Source organism: Pithys albifrons, chromosome 4 (genome assembly GCF_047495875.1).
Source record: "Pithys albifrons albifrons isolate INPA30051 chromosome 4, PitAlb_v1, whole genome shotgun sequence".
In the NCBI taxonomy this organism is placed as follows: domain Eukaryota; kingdom Metazoa; phylum Chordata; class Aves; order Passeriformes; family Thamnophilidae; genus Pithys; species Pithys albifrons.
Window position 1 is genome coordinate 63,796,903 of NC_092461.1, and position 22,601 is coordinate 63,819,503.

General features: G+C 39.0%; 1 protein-coding gene across 2 annotated transcripts in view; it reads left to right on the forward strand.

Moving 5' to 3' along the window:
* Positions 1-299: 299 nt before the first annotated feature.
* Positions 300-22,601, forward strand: part of PPP1R42 (protein phosphatase 1 regulatory subunit 42) — a 28,928-nt gene continuing 6,626 nt past the window's right edge. The window contains exons 1-8 of one of the 2 annotated variants that reach the window (XM_071553088.1): positions 300-390; positions 2,082-2,293; positions 4,204-4,370; positions 4,826-4,964; positions 7,509-7,625; positions 12,606-12,723; positions 13,985-14,113; positions 19,293-19,444. In XM_071553088.1, the coding sequence (XP_071409189.1) occupies positions 2,165-2,293; positions 4,204-4,370; positions 4,826-4,964; positions 7,509-7,625; positions 12,606-12,723; positions 13,985-14,113; positions 19,293-19,444 (951 nt within the window). In that variant the 5' untranslated portion in view covers positions 300-390; positions 2,082-2,164. Of the gene's footprint in view, positions 391-2,081; positions 2,294-4,203; positions 4,371-4,825; positions 4,965-7,508; positions 7,626-12,605; positions 12,724-13,984; positions 14,114-19,292; positions 19,523-22,601 lie in introns of those variants that run through there. The other variant, XM_071553087.1, reaches the window with a different exon arrangement.

Consider the following 22,601-nt stretch of genomic DNA (forward strand, 5'->3'; position numbering starts at 1 on the left):
GCGTTTGGACAACACGCTGAGACACATGGTATAATTCTCAAGGTGTCATGCGTTAAGCCAAGAGTTGCTCGTTCATGACCCCCGTGGGTCCGTCCCACCTCGGGACCTCCCGCGATTCCACAGACATGGCCCTACCAGGGCCGGGTCCCCGGGGGGCCGCGCGGCGCCTGCGCAGACGCAAGACACCCACCTTGCTCCCAGTTCTCGGCGCTGATTGGGCGGAGAGGGCGCGTGCCCCGCCCCCTCGGCCGTTGGCGTGCGGTTGCCGTGGCAACGGGGGAGTGGGGCAGCGCTCGCGCAGCGCCGCCCACCGCCGTCCCGGGCCGGGGACCGGGGACCGTGACCCACCGGCCCTCTGAGCCGCCTGCACACCGACCGTGCGGGGAGGCGGTCAGTGCTGGGGACGGGACGGGGAGGGCGGTGTGAAAGCGCACGGCTGGGTAGGTAGGAAGGAAGGAGTTGGGGGACCGAGGGAGGGAGACCTGCTCGGCTTTTCCTCTGCTGTTACTGCTGGATTTGGAAAGTGGGCTAAGAAAGGGCTCGGAAAGGTATTTTTATTTAAAAGAAACACACTTCTCAGTAAAAAATACCAAAGGATCCCTATGATGAAGAGCAACAAGGCTGGTGAAGGGACTGGAGCACAAGCCCTATGGGGAGAGGCTGAGGGAGCTGGGGCTGTTTAGCCTGGAGAAGAGAAGGCTCAGAGGTGAGCTCACCACTGTCTAGAACTACCTGAAGGGAAGTTATAGCCAGGTGGGGGCTGGTCTCTTCTCCCAGGCACTCAGCAATAGGACAAGGGGGCACGGGCTCAAGCTCTGCCAGGGGAAATTTAAGTTGGATATCAGAAAAAAATTCTTTCCAGAGAGAGTAATCAGGCATTGGAATGGCCTGCCCAGAGAGGTGGTGGATTCACCATCCCTGGAGGTTTTTAAAGTGAGATTGGCCATGGCACTGAGTGCCATGATCTAGTAAATGGACTGGAGTTGGACCAAGGGTTGGACTTGATGATCTTGGAGGTCTTTTCCAACCCAATCGATTCTATGATTCTATGATGTCCTTTCAGCTTTCCATCGTTCCCCACCTTTTAAAATAAAAGTAAAAAGCAAAACCTGTGTGGATAAAGTGGGAGCTACTGAGTTTCAACTTTAGTAAGGAAGTTTCTTCTGCCTTCACAGCTTCAATCTTGGCTTTTCCTCAGTTTCTCCTAAACGTAATCTTGGCGAGGAGGGTTCTCCGTGCCTCAGTCTATGTGACTGTGTCAGGTTTAGCACTGGGATGATTTTTGGGGTTGGGATGCTTTTTGACGTCTCTTCAGTTCCTCTCATGTAAACGTGTCATGTATTGGCTAACATATATAATGTATGTTGGATTATGTACTTGCCAAAAAGGCAGCCTTTCTTCTTCTGAGGTGTTCAGTTGTATTTGTTTTAGGGTATTTTTATCCCCAGACTGTCTATGCATCCGATTCCATACTTGCCTTCTGCCTTCTCTTGCCTTCTTCCCTCTCCTCTATTCACTGATTTATAACCTCACTTGGAACCAGAGTCAGAATATGAAAAAAAAGTCACTAAAAAAATCCAGCCACTCCAGTGAGTTTTTCACTATGCAGAACAAATGCATGTGCAGCTGTGTGCATGACAAAAGTGCTGTGCAGGTGTAGTTTAATATCACCTCTCACAGCCTGTAAAACCTTCCATAGAGAGTCTTGTATTTTCTAACAAATAATTAGGTTATGAGCTTCCACTAATAAACTACTCATTTCTAAGCATTTCTGCTGTGGACCATTGTTGCTCATATTTGTAAATGAAAAAGAGGACAACTAGGGTACAATCTTCTTAAGCAAACTGAAACAACCAATTAAATATAGCAATGTATTTTAAATGTTATTTAGTACATCAGAAGTTTGAAAAACTATCAGCAAAATGAGGGGTAGGTTTCTATAAGCAACAAAGTCTGTACATAAACGTGTCTCTGTGAGCAGGAAGGAAATTGGTGAGGAAACATCAGATTTGAATACACATGTGAGCTTTGTTGAAGATCTGGGATACAAGTAGTGTAACATCTTCCTTTTTTGTTTTTAGGGCGTTTAATGGAACTACTTATAAGAGCACCTGGAATACACTGTTAGAACGAGCAGTAGAGCAGCCTGAGCTATTACAGAACTATGGTTCGACTAACACTGGACCTAATTGCTAAAAATGTCAGTCACAAGAGTCGCAGTGAAGAGGAGTTTGGACAGTATCTGCAAAAAATAACTCATCTGAATTTGTCAGATAAAAATATAGACACAATTGTAAGATTAAGTTTTCATTCCTTTTAACCGGTTACTCAAATGTTTTGTAGTTGCTGTTATTCTGAGTTGGTTATACTTGGGGAGACAAAAAAGCAAAGCCAAGTTTCTCTTTTGTAACAGCTTTAGTATGTTTTAACATTTATATTGACTTGCAGTCAGGCCTTAGTAATATGTCTGTTTGGAAAAGTGCTTCAGCATCCACTGCTCTTACTGTGTGGACCAATGCTTGAATGTAAAATATTTAGATGGATTTTCAATGCAGGACATTTGAAATGTGAAAATAAAGTTTTAGCTGTAGCTTTTAATGTAAAATATCAAAGTGACTGTAACTCCAACAGTCTCCAAGGTTTTGTATTATCAGCATGGTACTTTCTTCTGTGGCAGATGTCTTGCTGAAGTGTTTGACTTACTTGAAGCTGCAGAAATATATGTAATTAGCACACTGTTTTGGCCATTCATTAATTAAAATAGAAAATCCGTGAAAGCAATTACACAAGAGAGATGAACTGAAGTGTTAAAGTGAAGTACTTTGCAGTATTTCACAGAACTGTTATATAAATACGCAGTTCTACAACAAAAAAAACACATTGGAGCAATTTACTCCTTTGATTATTTTGTACAGTGCCTATTTATTCATGGTTACTTTTATAAAAATGGGCACTGTGGAATAGAAAAGATGTAAGGAGCTAGTAATTTTTCAGATCAGATTTTCTTTCAAAGAAGGCAGTAATGATATTACATACTATTAAGTGCAACATTTATATTTGCTAATACCATGTTTTTTTCTAGTCCTGGGAATTTTGCAGAGTTGTTAACTTGCAGCACAATCTTTTCAATCTATCTGTAATTTATTCCTTAGATTTCAGAGGAAGTATGAGAAATGAAAGGAGAGTTCAGGAACAGGATATAACCCGAGTGAGGTTAACAAATTTGGGTTGGTGTAGTGACTTTTTCAATTTAGTCAGGTTAAAAATCTACTTCTTTTTTTTTTTAATTGCTCCCTGGGGCTTACTCATTAAAAAATAATCCATGAGCTTTTCATTTTCAAGGGCTAAACTTGCAAACTCAACCCAGTCTTCCTTCCTCTGAGTTTAATAATAGGAAATTTATACAGGTTTCAGTAAGTCCTGAGTTAATTCAAATGCCCTCAAGATCCTGTGTACATTTTGAAACCAGTAAACCCTGAACAACTGTATTGTTGTGTGTGGTGGATTTCTGTTTTAAACGTGTGATTTCGGTCAAGAAGAAGTCAGTTGTTCTGTGTGAACAGATCCCTGCGAGCAAATGTGTTTATTCAGCCCCCTCTTAGGAATTGCACAGCCACAGAGAGTTCCAAACTGGATCATCTGTTTCATGAGGGCTGGCTCATCATGTGCCACAGTGAAGTTTTACAGAAACCTTCCTAAGAAGGTGTGACCTTTTACTTGTTTAATAGGAATACATTCAAAGAAACTCGACATTTGAGTGCAAACTTGGGCTCAGGAGTGTATTAAAATACATTGAAGTGCAAAGTTTTCATATAAATGAGTATTCCAGTGCCAAGAACTGGTTTCCTTTACATCGGTGAGATTTGATGAAGACAACTACACCAACAATTGTGCTTTTCTGAAAAACACCTGGTGAAGGCAGGGAAGGGAATGAAGTCACACAGGATGTGCTGTACCTGTTTGTGATGGCTGTAGTCCCCAGCTCCAGTATGGCAGAATAGCAGTGACAGGTTTCAGTCTTACATCTCATGATTACTGACACTAACACAGTTTTTCTAGGAAAAATAGTGGTTAAAAGTGTTTGTTAAAGGTGAAAATTTATAAATCCTGTGGCAGAATTTAAATATAAGAACAATCATTGGCTTCCAGAAGCAAGCAGTGAGAGAATGTTATTTAGCATTAATTTGTTATTGTTTATTTCAGGGTGGCCTCTCTTTTTGTAAAAATCTGAGAGTTCTGTATTTATATGATAACCAAATCAGCCAAATCCAGAACTTGGACTTTGCTTCAAATATAACACACCTTTACCTTCAGAACAATTGTATTTCAAGTATAGAAAATCTCTCATCACTGAAAAAACTTGAAAAACTGTAAGTTGAAAATAATGTGTTTATTTTACTAGTAATAAGATCAGTTATAAATTATTAGTTAAGAAATTTAAAAAGTATATAGCTGTTTAGGTCCTGTCACCTCCTGAATTTTGGTTTTCAAATAAAAGTAACTTAATTATTTTTTTATGTAGTTTTCTGTAATATAAGTAATGACGTATCAACTTATATATGTTTGCATTTAAATTATTTTATTTTTCAGTCAATATAATAATAATAATAATAATAATAATAACTGTAGATAAAAATGCTAAAACCCCCTTTGGATCAGTTAACTTCTATTTGTGTGGTGAGTTCTTTACTTTTTCTGTTATTATTTCCAAGTATTATTCAATAATTCTTCAAAAATATTTTTTTTAATATATTGAAGTCGTGTGTTTGCAGTCTTGTGTTTGCTCTTAAAGGATATTAAATCTGTTTTGTGTTCTATTCTGCAGGTATTTGGGAGGCAACTACATCACTGTAGTAGAAGGTTTGAATAAAACAGGAGATATAAGGGAGCTACATATTGAAAGTCAACATCTCCCTCTTGGTGAAAAGCTTCTGTTTGACCCAGCATCTCTTAGATCCCTCGCAGTAAGTACATTTTGAGAACTTCATTGAGCCATTAATCAGTAGATCAGTATTTTTAGAAGAACTGATCAGGACTTGGTCATGCTGTGTTTTCTGCCCAGTGGTGACATTCTTTCAAGTTGTAACAAGGAGCTCCCACCCCAATTCTCATCAAAGCTACTTGTCGAGCAGATTCTACTCGTTCATTTGTTTTATTATGAAGGATGAAAATGAAAATATATATAGAGAGAAAGCAAGAAAGTAATATAGGTGCCCTATACCAACAGAGTGTGAATAAACTAAAAAAAGGGGTAGGAATTTATCTCTCCATAGTCTGTTTAGTTTGTAGTGAGTTATTTTGGGTTTGATTGTTATACTGGTTTATTTACTGCCTTTTGTGTTTCACTAGAGAATGTAATGGAAAAAAAAGGCACATACAGCTTTTTTTGTGGATAATAAGAACAACACAAAACCATTCAGGTTATTTTTTTCTACAGGTTTTCTATATTGTGTTATGTCATGATTTCAGGAAGGTCAGCTTTTGAAGTTGTCTTTCAATATGTTAATTGCTCAGAAAACTTAAAATGTATAATTGAAGAGGCTAAAAATAGGCTTTATTTGGTGATGGGTGTGATTCTGCCCTAAAAGAGTTCTTTGGTTCACATGTGTATCATAAACATTTGACCTAGCTCTAATATTTTCTCTTTTGAGATTAAGTAATCTAAGACATGCATTGTAGCTTTTCTTTAATAGAAATGAGCCATTGCTGTGAGAGCACTTGTACTTTGTTCCTTGTATGTTGGAGAAATTATCAAAGAAGAGGGAGATTATACAGCAATAATCTTCTCAGGATAGTAATTTATAATAAACTCATTCATGCTTTTCAACATCCTGGCTTAGAGTCACTTGCATTTTATTCTTCATGGCTTTTGTTTAAGGCCTTTTGGTGTGGGTTTTGTTTTGTTTTCTGAGAAACACTTTGCATTCTTGACCATGTGACATCTTTGGGGAGGCTAAATGTAAAAAAAACATTTATTTTATCCTCTGAATGGGCCCTTTTTAAGACATCACTTATTACTTCAGCTTCTTCTATCTGTTTCTGGCTCTTAATGATGTCAAAGATGAAGGAGCCAAAGGCATGAGGCCATATAGCTCTCAGTGTACCCCAGGCAAATGTTTTGGTGATGGCAATACCATTAGTCTGATTGAGGAGATTGACTTTATGAACTGTGTGTATCAGGGTGATACTGGTCATTTCTGCCTTCAGTATAGATCTTGGCCAAGTTTTGGAAGGGGGTTAGTTTTCCTGTATACACTGCTGAAATAGATTTTCCAACTAATGGTAAATCTCATATCTTGTGTTATTCTAAACTCACTGGATTAGGTGTCCCTTTTAATTTTCTAGAGGCACAAACGTTTTTTCCTTTTATGTGAAACTACATTTAATATGTCCTGAGATAAACACCTGAAACACATTAAGCACATTTTGTTTTTTATCTAAAATGTAAAAATCTCTGTAACTATTGTTTGTTACAAAAGGCAAAGTGCATGATGTGACTCAGTACTGTTCCATAGAAGCTTCAGGATCGGAGGTATGTAATCCCCAGAGATTTGTAGGATCACTCCTGAAGGAAGAATGGTGTAGTGCAGGTGTTAAATGAGACCACATGGGTATCAGCAGCTTTAGCTCTGTGCAGCTCAGATGCAGTCTTGGGGCACCCACCATGAGAAGGACATGGACCTGTTGGAGAAAGTCCAGAGGAGAGCCACAGAGGGGATCAGAGGGCTGAATAACTTCTCCTGTGAGGACACACTGAGAGTGCTGGGGTTCCTCAGCCTGGGGAAGAGGAGGCTCTGGGAACACCTTGTAGCAGCCTTCCAGTACCTAAAGGGGGCTTGGGAAAAAGCTGGAGAGGGGCTTATAACAAAGGCATGTAGTGATAGGACACGGGGTAATGGCCTTAAACTGATGGAGGGCAGGTTTAGATTAGATCTTAGGAAGAAATTCTTTGCTGTGAGGGTGGTGAGGCACTGGAACAGGTTGCCCAGAGAAGCTGTGGATGCTCCATCACTGGAAGTGTTCAAAGCCTGGTTGGGTGGTGCCCTGGGCAACCTGGTCTTGTGGAAAGTGCTCTGCTCATGGCAGGGGGATTGGACTGGATGATCTTTAAGGTCCCTTCCAACCCAAACCATTCTATAATTCTATAAAATGCAGTCAATTTCAATGTCTGTTTTGTACTTCAAGAGTAGAGTTAGTTGCACTTGCAGAACTCTGTAAAGCATTTGAACATGTTTAAAATAAAACAAGCAATCAGTGTTTACTAAGAATTCACAAAATAATTGAGAAATAATCTTACTTTGGTTTGTCGTTAAAACCAAAATAAATCACATTTTAGGGCAAGATGTAAAGCCAACAAAAAACACCATGTGAGGTTTGTGGTAGTTGTAGTTGCATGTTTCTGCTTCATATGCTTGTTTATCCTTCAGGATAATTTTCTGTAAGAATGTACAACTTGACTCACACATGGCTGAAAAAAAATATTTCTTTTTCTGCTCTTCTTTCTTCAGAAATCTTTATCTGTATTGAATATCAGCAATAACAACATTGATGAATTAGAGGAACTGGCAGTTTTGGAAAATCTTTCTTATCTTAAAGCAGCTGACAATCGACTTCAACATATGAAGGTATTAAAATAAATATTTGCTATATTAAGTATGAGTGATAAGAAATTAGTTACATTCCTCTTTATAATTATAAATATGAGTAAGAATAAATTTTACTTCTGTAGTTACTGAACCTCTGACTTGTCGAGCCATCTTGTCTTTTCTCATCCAGAAATTTTATGGAGATTAAAAATGGAGATGCATTTATATAGGATGTAAAATTTAATTTTAATAATTAATACTAAAATGAATTAGCTTAAATAGTAACCCAAATCACCAAGAAAAAGTCTTGAATAAAATAAACTCTTTCATTACTGTTTCTACTTTCTATTTCCTTAGAAAAGTTCACTTTCATTGATTAGTAAGTATTAAAATAACTATTCTTATTACTTCTTATAACACTTAACATATTTTTAACAGAATTTTCACTGAATTTGGCAGTTCTGTTCACTGATGAGGAGATTGCAGTATTTGGTGTGTATAACCTGTCAATTATCTATGTCAATATGCTTTAATTGGACTCTTCATTTCCTATACTTAATATTAAATATTGAATGGTGCACATATTTTTTTACTAGAAAAGTATTAGTGCTTTGTATTTCAAGCTGTATTTCTGGCTGGCAGTTGTAATTGAATTCACATCAAAATACAATCTGTGTAGGCTTTTGCTGCATAATTAAAACCACATTGAATATGTTGGTTACATCAAAATAACAGTAAGCTTTTTCAAATAGGCAGTCTCTCCAAAGCTTCCCTTTTGAAAAGGATTCCTTTTCTAAATAAAACATATTACAAAGATTCTTGTATTGGCCCTTTATTTTGTGTAAATAAATACATTTTAGTCATGCTGATCTTAAAAGAAGATTGTCTTAGCCAAAGAATCAATTCATTTTGAGAATGAGGATGCCAGTTTGGAGACAGCGTGTTTTCAGTATCTTGGAGAAAAACAGTATCCTCTGAAACAGAATAAGGACAAAAAGACTGCGTTATTCAGTAGCTGTGTATATATTATTTAATAATTAAATTTCATTGTTTAATCGTCAGGAAGACCAGAGTTAAATTTACCCAGATCAACTAGATATGTAGATTTCTATGTTCCATGGTCACAGCTTTTGAAAAATTTCGTGGTTAGTATTTGAGTGTGATGCTGCTGTGTGCTATCAGTTACACTTGGGTGAAGCTCTGGTATATTTTGAAAGTGACTGTCCTGTGTGTTTTCTGAACAATCCCTAAGTTTTGAAATATGTAGAACAGAGAGGGTGTTTCTATTCATATGTTTGCAGCCCTGTAAAATTAATGAACATATTGTATGTATTTCACATGGAGTGTAAGGCAGGTAAATATGTAGCTTTCTGGCTACAATTACTGTGTTTTAAGAGATTACATTTTAGTAGGCTCTACTTACCACTAATATAAATTCTTAAAGAAATAAAGACCAAACTTGAAAAGCATTAAGTCATGCAAAGTATTTTTAACAAGGCAGTTTTAGCTTGTGTAAGAGTCTTTAGCTCACAGTAGACATCTAGCAAGAGAACAATCTTAAACAGCCACTGTTCAAAAAGAAAATAGCTGAGGGAAGTTCTGAGTATGTGTCAATGTTTTGCAACCCTGAATTTCATGATTCCATGGCTTACATTATCTACAGCTGTGAAAGCTGAAGGGATTTTAGGGGTGTCCATCTCTATACACTTCCTTGGTTCTGTGGGCTGAACTTGTTATGTACAGCAAAGGCTCTTCCATTCCCACACAAGCTGCCTCAGTTCTCCTCCCTCTTGCCCCTCTGTTATCAAAACTTTGATGTATTCCTCTTTCTCGTGCCCAAAGCTCTATGTATCCTGTTTTCCCATTCTTGTTTTCCCATCACTGCCATCAAGAGCTTCCCTGGGAATGTCTGGCATTGATCAGAGATTGTGGCAGAGCTGCATGACAGGGAAGTGTCAGAGAACTCTGTACCCAGCTGTGCTTCACCCAGTGGGAGGAGAGGCTGTAGAGGAGCCATCCACGTCTGAGCAGGGCTGGTCAGCAGCAGTGACCTGTGCAGCAGAGACTGCAGGAACAACATGAACTCTTTGTAAAAGAGGAAAACATGAAAGGCATAAGAAATGCACAAAATACAATCTTCTTAAGTAGACTTTTCTTGCTTTTGTATATTTAGTATAAGTATTTTATATCTAAACATTTTTCTCAGTTTTTTCACTTTGTTATGAAAACCCATATTCCCTGGCTTTTCAACTATGCCATCTTGATTTCAGAGTAGTTGAAAATTGGACTGGTAAATTCAATTGCTTAAGGTTCTGCCTAATTCAGGGCTTTATTATCATAATTAACAGACATTAGGGCATATGACCTTGTTTCACATGACTGAAGTTTATATAATGCAGTCTGAACAGTAGACAGAAGAAAATGAAGTAATTTTCCTGAATTCATGCAAAATAACTATGACTAGCAAAAAGCATGTCTTAGGTCAGTTATCAGGACTATAATTGATTTTAATGGAATTGGCTTTTCTTTGTTTTCTATTGCTTGCTGCTTGATTTATTTGTCCTGTTGAGCTTCTGGTTCACTTTAGTCAGGATCACAAGGTCTTCTAGACTGCAGTGTATTTGGGTTGGAATTTTTTAAAAACACTATATATTAAAGTGTTATGAAACACACTATATATAGTGTTTTTGAAAACACTATATATTAAAAAACCCCACAACTATTCCTGTTTGCAAAAAGCCAGAATATCATTTATTTATTGATTACATTAGTTTTGGGAAGATTATGACTTGTGTAAGTATTTGGATAGATAGAGAAAATACAGCTAGAAATACCTGTAAAAATCTGTATTTCTCAAGTCTTTAATTTATTCAACCTCTGCCCAATATTGATTATGACAAGAGGATATCACAAAAGATGAATTCATTCACTTCAGAATTGAGTCAGGAACAAGAGAAGAATTATAGATTTTCTCAAATGGATTATGACAGGTAATCAAAATAGTGACAAATTGCTGTCTGTAGATGTAGCAGGGGCAGTTGGACTAGATGTTTCCAATAAAAACTGGAGCATACTGGTCAAATACCAATTCTTAAATGGCTCTCGTTAATTGGTAAGAAAGTTATTGCCAGCACTACAGCTGCCTCCTCAGGCACTTGCCCTTCCCCCTCTCCCTCCTTCCCCTTTGGAATATAATTTGCTCGTCAGTATTTTGTAGCAGACCTCAAAGTGATAGCATGACATGATCATTTATCAAACGGAGCCTGCCCAGAAGAGTGTCTGGTCCCTTTAGTACAGCTTATTGAAAGGCTGGGAAGTGAAAGCACTTTATTAGAGACAGGAAGGCAATGAACAACTAGAGCGTATCGAAAGGGTAATCATATTTCAGCACAGGATTAGTGCACTCTTAGATAAACATACACTGGAGTAAGCATGTTCTGGGTCATTTATCAAGTAAGTAACAGCTAACAAAAATCTACAGGACTCTGTATACATTCATCAAAGTTAAACTTTATACATTTTATTTCAGTAATAGACAACTTTGTGTTGCAAAACTATTTCTAATGAAATCTAGAACACATTACAGATTTCAATGATAATGTCTGAAGGCTGAGGTAAGATAAATAAATACACTTGCTAAATGATTTTTCTTTTTAATAAGTCTAGCCTAAAGTATTTTCCCCCTAAACTGTGTTTATGATAAAATATTAGCACCTAACCTATGGGGGTTATTACATTGCTATTCTCATATATGCTGATTAAGCTTTGCCGTGCAACATTATGAGAATTATTAACATTTCTTCTTGTGGACTGGTCCTCAGAGTTTCTTGCACTGTTTTATCAGTCTTGATCCTCACAGAACCAGACTTTGGCAGTGTTTTTCTAAAAAGAAATTATCACTGAATAACAATGACTGATATCACCATCATCACCATATATATCACCACAGAATATTCTGGGAGGGATTTTCTCGCAAGGGAGAAGAGCCTGCAAAAGCAGAATTCTCACTGCTTGTGTTACCCAGGCAATTTTCTAAATCTTAAGGAGCTAAGAGATACCTACATTGCTAGATACTTCATTATTGGCATCAAGCTACAAAATTCTACACACTTCCCAGTTTAGAATCTGTCATAGCAAGATTAGTAGATTTTTCCAAATTGCTCCAGCAGTAGGATGTAAATTCTCTCTCCTCTTGTGTTTATATAGATTGTTTTGAATCCCTTCTCAAGCTTTTCACACATATAAGGAAAGCCTACCAAGAATGGCAGTTAAATGCACTTTTGGAAAGAGAGTATTTCAGAAGGTAGGGTATCTGAGCAGAAAAGACCAATCTGCTAAGCTTTGCATGCTTTTAACTTGAATTTATTGTATTTAAACGACAGAGTAGTTTCACCTAGGTCATACTGCCCTTGGGTAGAAACCTAGATGGACAAAGGTGTATTTCACAATTTTCACTGTTTAGGCCAATGCTACAACTGACCACCCACAGTTATTTAGGAGAGGCTCACTGTTTCTCCTATAAAATACAGTGCTACATATATATAAAGAGAAAGGCAGACTGGTGTGGATTGCACAACTTTTAGCTGTTTTTTTAATCTCTTCTTTATCTGTATAAAGTGTTTTTTCTTCCACAAACTGATATCCTGAGGACTCTGTGAGACCATTAACAGGCATACATATAATACAGATTTTTTTGGTTGGCAATTCCTCGGCTTTAGGTGCTTATAAGTGGGATTGAAGTGGTAATTTTCCATAGCTGGCATAACTGTATCCTTAAAAATGCAGTGTCTTCCAATTGCATCACTGTTTCTTCTGTGCAATTATGGTATACTCAGGGGATGCAATGCACCACTCTATTTGAAAATGTATATTCCTACTGTGCACATTAATACATATGAATAGTCTCATTGAAGTTATTTCTGTGTGCAGGATTTGGGCCTGGATGAACAAGTCGCATTACTATTTAGTTGTACTCTGGAGGGGAAAAATAATCACATTTTGTTGTTGTATCAATTGCAGGATTTGAAGGTTTTATTAAACAAATGGACAAAGCTACGCAGAATGGACCTTACAGGAAACCCCATCTGTCAGAAACCAAAGTACAGGGACAGGATTGTAGTACAGTCACAAACTTTAGGTAAAAAATTAAATCAATAGCCCACCCATAACCCTCACTCTTTTAGAAAAGAACTGATACATTAATTGTTCTTGCACTATGTATATAAACACCATTACTATTATAGATATTTATGTCAAGTGATAAAGTTTTAATTTATGTACAAAGCTAAAATCGCTTCTGTAATCAGCTTCACAAGCCATGTTGTTCAGCTTTTGCTATTAGTAGTAGTCATAATTTTTTATAATAGATTGGTGAGATTGTTACAAGACAATAAGTCATTTTTTGTGTTCATATTCCAGATGCTGTAAAACTGATTTTCAAAGATAATTTTAATCTACTCCCCTATCAATCTGTAGTAGTTGCTTAGGTGTTTTAGTTGTACAGTGCCAGTTGTACAGATCCTACTGTGTTTGAATTTCTTATATAACTTTTGCCCTTAAAAACAATTTACATGTATGTTATAAATGTATTTGTCAACCTTTTGTGTCCAGTTTACATTATAATTGTTTTGATATAATTTTAGCATAAAAGGAAGAAACTTAGTCTGCTATTCATAAATATTCACACTGTAGAAATAGGTAAAAAAGTCTGCTAATTTTTTACTTTTTTGGATAAAGGTGGCAATTATCTTTAAAGTTGTAATGACAGAACCTGATTTTTCTAAGAGTACAAAATATCATCCGTTAAGAAAAAGCAAAAGCCTGTCTGCACAATGGAAATAACTGTGCCTGAGGACAGTTCTAATGCAACTAAAATTTGTGGCCACATGAGGTATTTCATTTGGTCTGACTCAAAAATGCAGATGCAACCAATGAAACACAGAACATAAGCTTTTTAACAGCTAAGTGAGTAAAGTTAACCTTAGAGAGCCAAATCTGTGTCTTCTTGATCAGCAGGACTCCTTGATTGCTAAGACATGTAGTTCCCCTCTCAGTCTGAATTTCTGCATCTGTCTGTATCTTATGTAAGAGCACAGCTTTTCTTCAGAACTTTCTGTAAGGGGTTGCATATTAACCAAATATGAAATACATATATGTATTTCCCTTGAAAGTTACAAAAATAATAGATGCTTTCTTTTGTAATTAAGACATGTTAACTCACTTTTGCAGCTTGAATATGAATATCAATCATTGTTGGGTATTTTTTTCTTTACCAAATACTAAAAAGAGAAAAAAATATTTGAAGGGGGCAAATATAGAATCAGTACCTATCACATACAGCTTTGTAGAACCCTTGAGTTAACTTTGTATCACAGAAAATGTTCTCTTCTCTTTGACAGAATCCCTTGATGGGAAAGAAATTAAAGAAATGGAAAGACAGTTCTTAATGAATTGGAAAGCCTCCAGAACTGCCAGGAAAAAAAGCGGTGAAAGAATGACAGATGAACATGCAGCCAATGTACAATTTTGTAAGCAAACTAATCAGTTACTTCATGCCTATTTACAATATTCTTCTCTGGGGACACCCCCTTGTCGCGTGGGAGAAGCTTGCATGCCCTCATGAGGTTGAGAGCTATGCTGGAGGTGGTTTGTGCCGCCAGTAGGGTCTCCCATGCCAGACAGGTCTCAGCTGAAGGGTCAGACAAAGTGTGTCCACGGGCAGGATGGGCTCGCTAGCCGTCTGGCAACCATCCTAGGAGAAGGACAACTCCAACCCCAAACCCGGGCAGATGGACCTCATTTAGCCCTGTAAGGCCATCCATCTAAGAGAAGGATACTCTAACCAAACCTACGTCCTGAGGTATTCGCTGTTACTGTCCAAGCTCGCTAGGCCGTGGCAGATGAACCTTAGGAGTAAAGGGTGGGGCCAGTTCCGCGCACGCTGTGCCTCACCTAAAAAATCCATTGCACAGGCTTGAAGGGTTCACCCACATTGCAAAGCCCTGTAGCGACAGGCGAGGGTCAAAAACAGCAGGTGATAGGAAGCAGCTGGAAGCCGCAGACCCAACCCTGCATGCAGGTGGTTCAGGATATGGGTCATTAGAGACTTGACCCCGGAGATGACAGTCTCTTGCGGCAGCATCCTGAATGACCAAGCAGCCTTTTCTAGGGACAGCACTCCTTGCTCCACACGGAGAGGGGCCTAGCAAAGCTGACCTAAACAAAGCTCATCTCCACACCCGGTTGGATAACTGTGGCCAACCGGCATCTTCCATGCGGTCAAACAAAAACAAAGAGATTTCAAAGGCATACACCTGCCTGCAAAGGTGTGCTCAAACTAACACTCGCATGTTGGAACATCAGAACCATGCTTGATACTGGGGATAGTGGACGTCCTGAGCGTCGTTCTGCTCTAATTGCCCATGAACTGTCACGGCTCAACATTGACATTGCTGCTCTCAGTGAAGTTCATCTTTATGAGGAAGGCAGCCTTAAAGAACATGGTGCTGGCTGCACACTCTACTGGTCAGGCAAACCCAAAACCGAAAGACACCTTTGAGGAGTTGGCTTCATGATTAAAAACTCCATTGCCTCCAAACTTGAAAATCTGCTGACAGGTCATTCCGATCGCATTATGTCCTTACGCCTCCCTCTACACAACAAGCAACATGTTGTTCTTTTTAGCATATATGCCCCAACTCTCCAAGCTGACCCAGCGGAAAAAGACATTCTACACAGACCTGCGCTGCCTCACCCAAAATGTTCCTGCAGATGATAAGATCATAATCCTTGGTGACTTCAACGCCAGAGTAGGTAAGAATTCTGAAGCCTGGAAAGGAGTCCTGGGCAAGCATGGCGTTGGAAACTGCAATGACAATGGACGCCTCCTGCTAGAGTTTTGTGCAGAATGGCAGCTCACCATCACCAACACTATCTTCAACAGAAAGACAGCCTGAAGACAACCTGGATGCATCCTTGATCCAAACACTGGCACCTCATTGACTATATCTTAGTACAACAGAGAAATGTCAGTGATGTCCGTCATACCCAAGTGATGCTGAGTGCAAAATGTCAAACAGACCATCACCTTGTGTGCTGCAAACTTAACCTCCACTTCAAGCCCAAACCTAAGAGAGGCAGCATTCCAAGGAGGAGGCTCCAAGTCAGCAATCTTCAAACAGCCACAGTGAGAGACAGCTTCCAGGTAAACCTTCAAACTAGACTTAAAGATAATCCCATAGATCCCTCTCCTGAAGCGCTTTGGCAACATATTAAAAGTTGCATCCTGCAGTCCTCTGGAGAGTCCCTAGGGTTCTCCTCCAAGAAAAACAAAGACTGGTTTGATGAAAACAATCAAGAGATCCAGAAATTGTTGAAGAAGAGAACTGCTCACCAAGCACACCTTGCTCAGCCATCTTGCCATAAAAAAACGCCGCCTTTCGTCTTGCATGCAGCAAGCTCCAACAGAAACTTCGAGACATCCAGAACAAATGGTGGCTCGACCTAGCAGAAAAGACACAACTATGCACAGATTTGGGTGATCAAAGAGTATTCTATGAAGCCCTGAAAGCAGTGTACGGTCCCACATACCAGGTTCAAAGCCCCCTACTCAGTGCAGATGGTCAACTGCTTCTAACAGATAAAACCTCCATCCTGAACCGATGGTCTGAGCACTTTCAGACTCTCTTCAGTGCCAACCGTGTAGTCCAAGGCTCAGCAATTCAGCACATTACACAACAACCAGTGAAACATGAATTGGATGCAGCCCCTACTATGGGAGAGATACTCAAGGCCATACAACAGGTGAAAACTGGCAAGACAGCTGGGGTTGATGGAATTCCACCTGAAATCTAGAAGCATGGAGGTCAAGCACTCCATGCCAAATTTCATGAGCTTGTTGTGCGTTGCTGGGAACAAGGGGAACTACCACCAGATCTCCGTGATGCAGTCATCATCACCCTGTACAAGAAGAAAGGAGAAAAATCAGACTGCTCAAATTACCGAGGTATTACTTTGCTCTCCGTTGCAGGTAAAATCCTTGCAAGAATACTTGCAAGAATACAGATTAGTACCCACTATTGCAGAAGATCTTCTACCTGAAAGCCAGTGTGGTTTCAGAGCCAATAGGAGCACCACAGACATGGTGTTTGTTCTCAGACAACTGCAAGAGAAGTGTAGGGAACAGAACAAAGGTCTCTATGTAACCTTCGTTGACCTCACCAAAGCTTTCAACACTGTGAGCAGAAAAGGCCTGTGGCAGATCTTGGAACGTTTAGGATGTCTCCCCAAGTTCCTCAAAATGATCATCCTGCTACATGAGGATCAGCGTGGACAAGTCAGATATGGCGATGCACTCTCTGAGCCCTTTCCAGTAACCAATGATGTGAAACAAGGTTGTGTTCTTGCACCAACTCTATTCACAATCTTCTTCAGCATGATGCTCCAAAGAGCCACAGCAGACCTCAATGAAGAAAACGGCATCTACATCCGATATTGTACCGATGGAAGCCTATTCAACCTAAGGTGACTGAAGGCCCACACCGAGACCCTGAATCACTTTGTCCACGAGCTGCTTTTTGCTGATGATGCCGCTCTCGTTGCTCACACAGAAGCAGCTCTGCAGCGCTTAACATCCTGCTTTGCAGAGGCTGCTGAGCTTTTTGGGCTGGAAGTCAGCCTGAAGAAGATGGAAGTTCTCTACCAACCTGCACCTCAAGAAGTCTTCCATCATCCTCACATCACCATAGGCAATTCAGAGCTTAAGTCAGCCCAGCAGTTCACCTATCTGGGAAGTATCATTTCCTCAGACGGTAAGATTGACAAAGAGATAGACAGCAGGCTAGCAAAGGCATACAAAGCCTTCGGAAAACTCCATAAAAGAGTCTGCTCCAATAAACACTTGAAGAAAAGTACAAAGATTAGTGTCTACAGAGCCATTGTACTGTCTACTCTTTTATATGGGTCTGAATCCTGGGTCATCTACCACCACCACCTGCGGCTTCTCAAACGCTTCCATCAGCACTGCCTCCGTTCAGTCCTAAACATCCACTGGTCTGATTACGTGACCAATGTGTCCGTTCTTGAACAGGAAGGGGTCAGCAGTATCGAGGTCATGCTGATGAGAACGCAGCTGTGCTGGGCAGGGCACGTCTCCAGGATGGAGGATCACTGCCTTCCGAAGATTGTGCTCTATGGTGAACTCGCCACCGGCTGCCACAAGAGAGGAGCCCCGAAGAAGAGATACAAGGACTCCCTGAAACAACACCTCAGCCTTGGCCATATTGACTGCCACCAGTGGTCCACTCTGGCCTCCAATCGGGATTCATGGAGACACACCATTCACGACGCTGCTGCTTCCTTTGAGAATGCACGGAGAGTCAGTCTGGAGGAGAAAAGACAAAGCAGAAAGAACCGTTCCTTGCCAATGTCACCTAGGGAGACGTTCCGCTGTGCCTTTTGTGACCGGACCTGCCTATCCCGTATCGGCCTTTTTAGCCACCAGCACGCTTGCAGCAAGCGTGGGTGGTGCCCTTCTCAAATCTTCATTCGCGAAGCCCAGCCATGATGATGATTTACAGTATTATAGAAATAAAAAAATAGCAGCTAATAATAAATATACTCAGAATGAGACTTCTACTGGTGCTGAGTCCAAAATACAGAAGTAGAAATTGAACTTTTCCAATCTAAAATTTAATTTTAGCACTAGTTCATGTGGTGGTTTTTTTGTTTCCATCCCAATATCCCAGAATTGTGGAAGGGAGGAGCTATTACATTTTGAGTGTGTAAATACTCATTTCTGCTTTCCATATTTAAAGAAAAGTGTGGGGCATTCTAAAGCATATCTGCATGAAATATATCAGGCTTTAAAAATATATTTATTGATACTTATTTGATCTGCATAAATGGCCAGCCCTTTTAAAGGCCTTCACAACATACATGACTAGCAGAAATCCAAGCTTTACATCTGGAAAACAAAAAATATGCCTGGGAGGTTAAAAAGCCTTAAACCCTTTTTGGGCTTAAAGCCAGCATATTCTTAAAATAAGAAAACAAATTAGTTTTGAAACTGAAGCAAAATCTGAAATGAGTTTTTTTAAAAAATGGTTTGGTGGTAGTGTTTGTTACAGAGTTGACTGCAGGTTAAAACACAAAGGACTTAACAGCACATCTTGCCATCTTAAGGGATTTGGAAACAGGCATTAGACTTCACTCAAAATGGTTTGCATGACCATAATTATAAAATACAGTTGGTGGCAGTTACACTGTTGCTTTCAGAAGATAAGCTAGCATGTTGTTTTTGAAGACATGAAGTGAAAACACTCTGTCTCTCAGCCCCAGCCTCAAAATAACTGTGGTCTGCTCAGTGTTCGGAAGCCATACACGAATGGCAGGGGCTCTGAAAGGGTCTTTGAATAACTCCTGATATGAGGTGATGCTGTGTATGAATTTACTCCCTGTCAAATAACTACCTGAATGGAAATACCTGCTTTAATATTCACCTTCATCACTGTTTGCACCTTCCATAATTCCATACAAAGTTTTCCATTCTCAGTTATCAAATTCAAGGTATTTTTCCTTAAGGCTTATTACACTTTTTCTATAACAAGGTACATTGGAACCTATGATATCTATCCATACTGAATATTAAATTGATATGGTTTGACTTGGGATATTGAATTAATCCTTTTTCACTTCTGTTTTCTGCAGCTGATTCTGAAACACCTCATCCTACTCTTCCATTTCACCACAGTCACTCTGTGAAAGAAACCCCAAATTTTTTAATTTTGTCTCAGAGGCACAAAATTGAAACAAAACCTCTGCCAAGAATCCAGGAAAGAAAAAATCAGATAAAAGCTCAGGTGTGTTCTTCAGACATATTCCTTTTACTTCTGTTGGTTATTGCTTGTACAGCTCTTTCTGAATCAGTTGGAAAATGAGTACAGAAAGTTAGAATTTAATCAGAAATATTTTTTAACTGTGCCATATTTATTGTCTTTATTTCTTTGAAAGACAGAATAATAGATTTCAGTTTCTGGTTATAGTTCATAAACTAGCTAATAGTAGTAAGTTTAGTCTCACTAGTTTCTGTCATATGCATTTGATTATAATAATTTTCCACAAAGGTAAAATAATACCACATTTAATTCTTGGAAGTACAGTTGAGGTGTCAGCACCGTTGGTGAATGGCGATCCTGTGCATGCAGTGATATGCAGAAGGAGAAACAATCACTTCTCATCATTACAGCTTATTTCTAGCAGACTTGTGTCAGTGTATTATGTATTTGCTTAGCAATTTCCTGCATCATCAGCTCAAGAACACTAAGACAATCAAGAAAGAAAAACTAATGTGTGTGCCTGACAGACATTTAGACAATTCAGAATTTATGATATGTATTCTTTACTCATAGCCTTGTGAATGCTAATGCAACTGTTGGTGGGAGTAAAATCTGCTCATAGGGGTTTGCAGTTTCACATGTAGTAATAGTTTAGTTCAGTATTTGGGATCTAATATCACTCCTTGCAGATTTTTGATGCTATTTTTAACCTGGTTTATTATTTATCAGCTGAACTAGCCAACAGAACAAAAACATCATCATTTATGCAATCCTGTAAATAAACAAATAAATGCAACTGACACAGGTATTCTTTTGTAACTAAATTACTAAATGTAGTGTTCTATTTTGAATTCAACTTAGAATTTATTAGTATGTTTGACAATTTAACTGAGCAACATTTAATGCTATTTTATTCTTGACAATTTACCACTTTCCAGTCCATCAGTTTTGTTCCTTCTGATTATTTTTTCTGATTAAAACCAGCTGCCTTTCCCTTAACAACAAGGGAAGAATTACAAATCACAAAGCTGCTCTCTTTCAAAGAATTGTTTTTGTTCTTCACATGATTCACATGACAGTGGATATTTTCTGATCTGAAAGGAAACTGAACCTTTCATATAGGTGCCCATTCTTGAGGTTTTTTTCTTGCCACAGAAAGCACAGAGCAGTGGAGCAGTTTAAAAACAAGAACGGCAGGAACAGTGCACTGATTATCACAAAATAGTATTAATATTAGTACTACTATAGTACAACATTATTATTTTTCGGTGAATTGTCCAGGGTTGTGTTATTACGTGGTTATTAAAATTGCTAGAAATGCCTCTGCCCAAATTAAGGTACAAGCGAGACCATATGCCAAAGTCAGTAGTATGGTTTTTATTTAATGGTATATGTGAGGCAGAGAAAGAGGGAGAGAAAGAAGTAGGAAAAAGAGGGGGTGGGAAAGAAAAAGAGAGACAAAGAGAGATTAAAATAGAAAATGTATCACCACTCCATGTAACCCGGCAGCATCTCATTGGTCCAGTTCTTCTGGTCTTCTGGGTGGTGAGTGTCCCACAAACAGAATCCAAGGCATTAATATACATTCAGAAAATGCCAGGCACCTTCCCTGGGATGGGGATGTGTGGAAGCTCTGCAATCTCTTGTGGCAGACTCTGGATTTGTTACCTCATTTGGATGATGTGCAGTCCTCTCGTGGTAGAAGGCCTCAGGAATGAGTCAGGGGGTGCTTTGGGGGTCTTTGGTGGTTTATGGCCCCTTCTCAGCTGCCTCTCATGTGAATGTCCCATGTGTACAGGGTGGGGGCTTACTCTTTTGGTTTGGTGTGGGGAGATTTTGCCATCACACTCCCAAAATCCTTCTCCCCGCCCCACCCACTGAGTTCAGCTAGGGCTGATTCTTAACAGAGAGACCTTCTTCTCTGAGGCTTGTTTGCCTCTGCTCAGATCTGACATGATTAGACAATAGTCCTATCTCACGTTTCCAGTCCCAGTCCAAATTCCAGTCAGGAGGCATTTGGAGGGTGCTTTGATGATCACGGACAGGCAGTTGCTTCCTTGCAGTGTGACAAAAGACTTTCTATGATTTTGGCAATGTTTAAGACATGAGTAACATTCAATCCATCACAGCCTGTGAAATTTAGAGGGGCACACACTAATACTCATGGGACACAAACATGTTTGTGTTTTTTTAAATTCCATTGTAAGATGAGTTTGTCCACATGCTCAGTGTTTTGTGAGGTTGCATGTCATCTTTAGTAGCACCCTGTCTTTTTGCCCAGGCTGAGTGAAACTGTGCTTTTCATTTACCATTCCCCTTAGTCCTAAAAAGGGGTGGAACGTGTGTATGGCATATTTTCTTCAGTGTAAGACCTTCTGCGATCCCCTTTGAAAAAAAACATTCTGATTCTGCTTTACAATGTTAAAAAGCTGTCCAGCTGTTGAGCTTCTTTGCTTGACAAAAGTTGTTCCAGTATTAAAAAGTTGGAGTACTATCCTGGCCCTGTTGAAATCCATTTTGACTGTAGAAAGGCAAAGATTGCATCTTCCATACTTGCTTGGAATAAAATGTCTATATTTGTATTAATTCACATTTGCAAATTAAACAATTCAAATGATTTTTTAAACTGTTTTAATCTTATTCACAGAAAGGTTAGAATAAACTACAGTCAGATGAGATGCATTTAGTATTTTCAAAAAACTTGTGATACTTTTGTCTTAGATGCTGAAGGTTGCCATACCTCACAATTTCATGTGTAGTCACTGATCCTGAGATATATTCTAAGCTTGTTAATAGAGGAATTCCATGGAAATCAAAGAGTCTTGGGAGTTAGTTAAAGGTTTGTGAATTCTTTAGAATGTTTTTTGGAAGGAAAAAAACAACCCTCAAAATACAGAAATATTCAATCTCAGAGTATATGCAGATATGAAAAATGACAAATCCCAGTATGCCCTTGCCAGATTCAGTAATTAGGGATATACAAAAATGTGCCCACATGTATAGAAAGGAAATTTTGTCAAACTGAACAAATACCTGTATTGTTTAATTGAAATTCAGTATCAGACCAAAGAAATTAGTGAATTTTAATCCTATCCTGTGTTAGTCAAATAAATTAGTCCAACAGATGTTTCCTCTTTCCTATACATGCTAGGTGATGTTTGACCTTGGCAACTGAAAAACA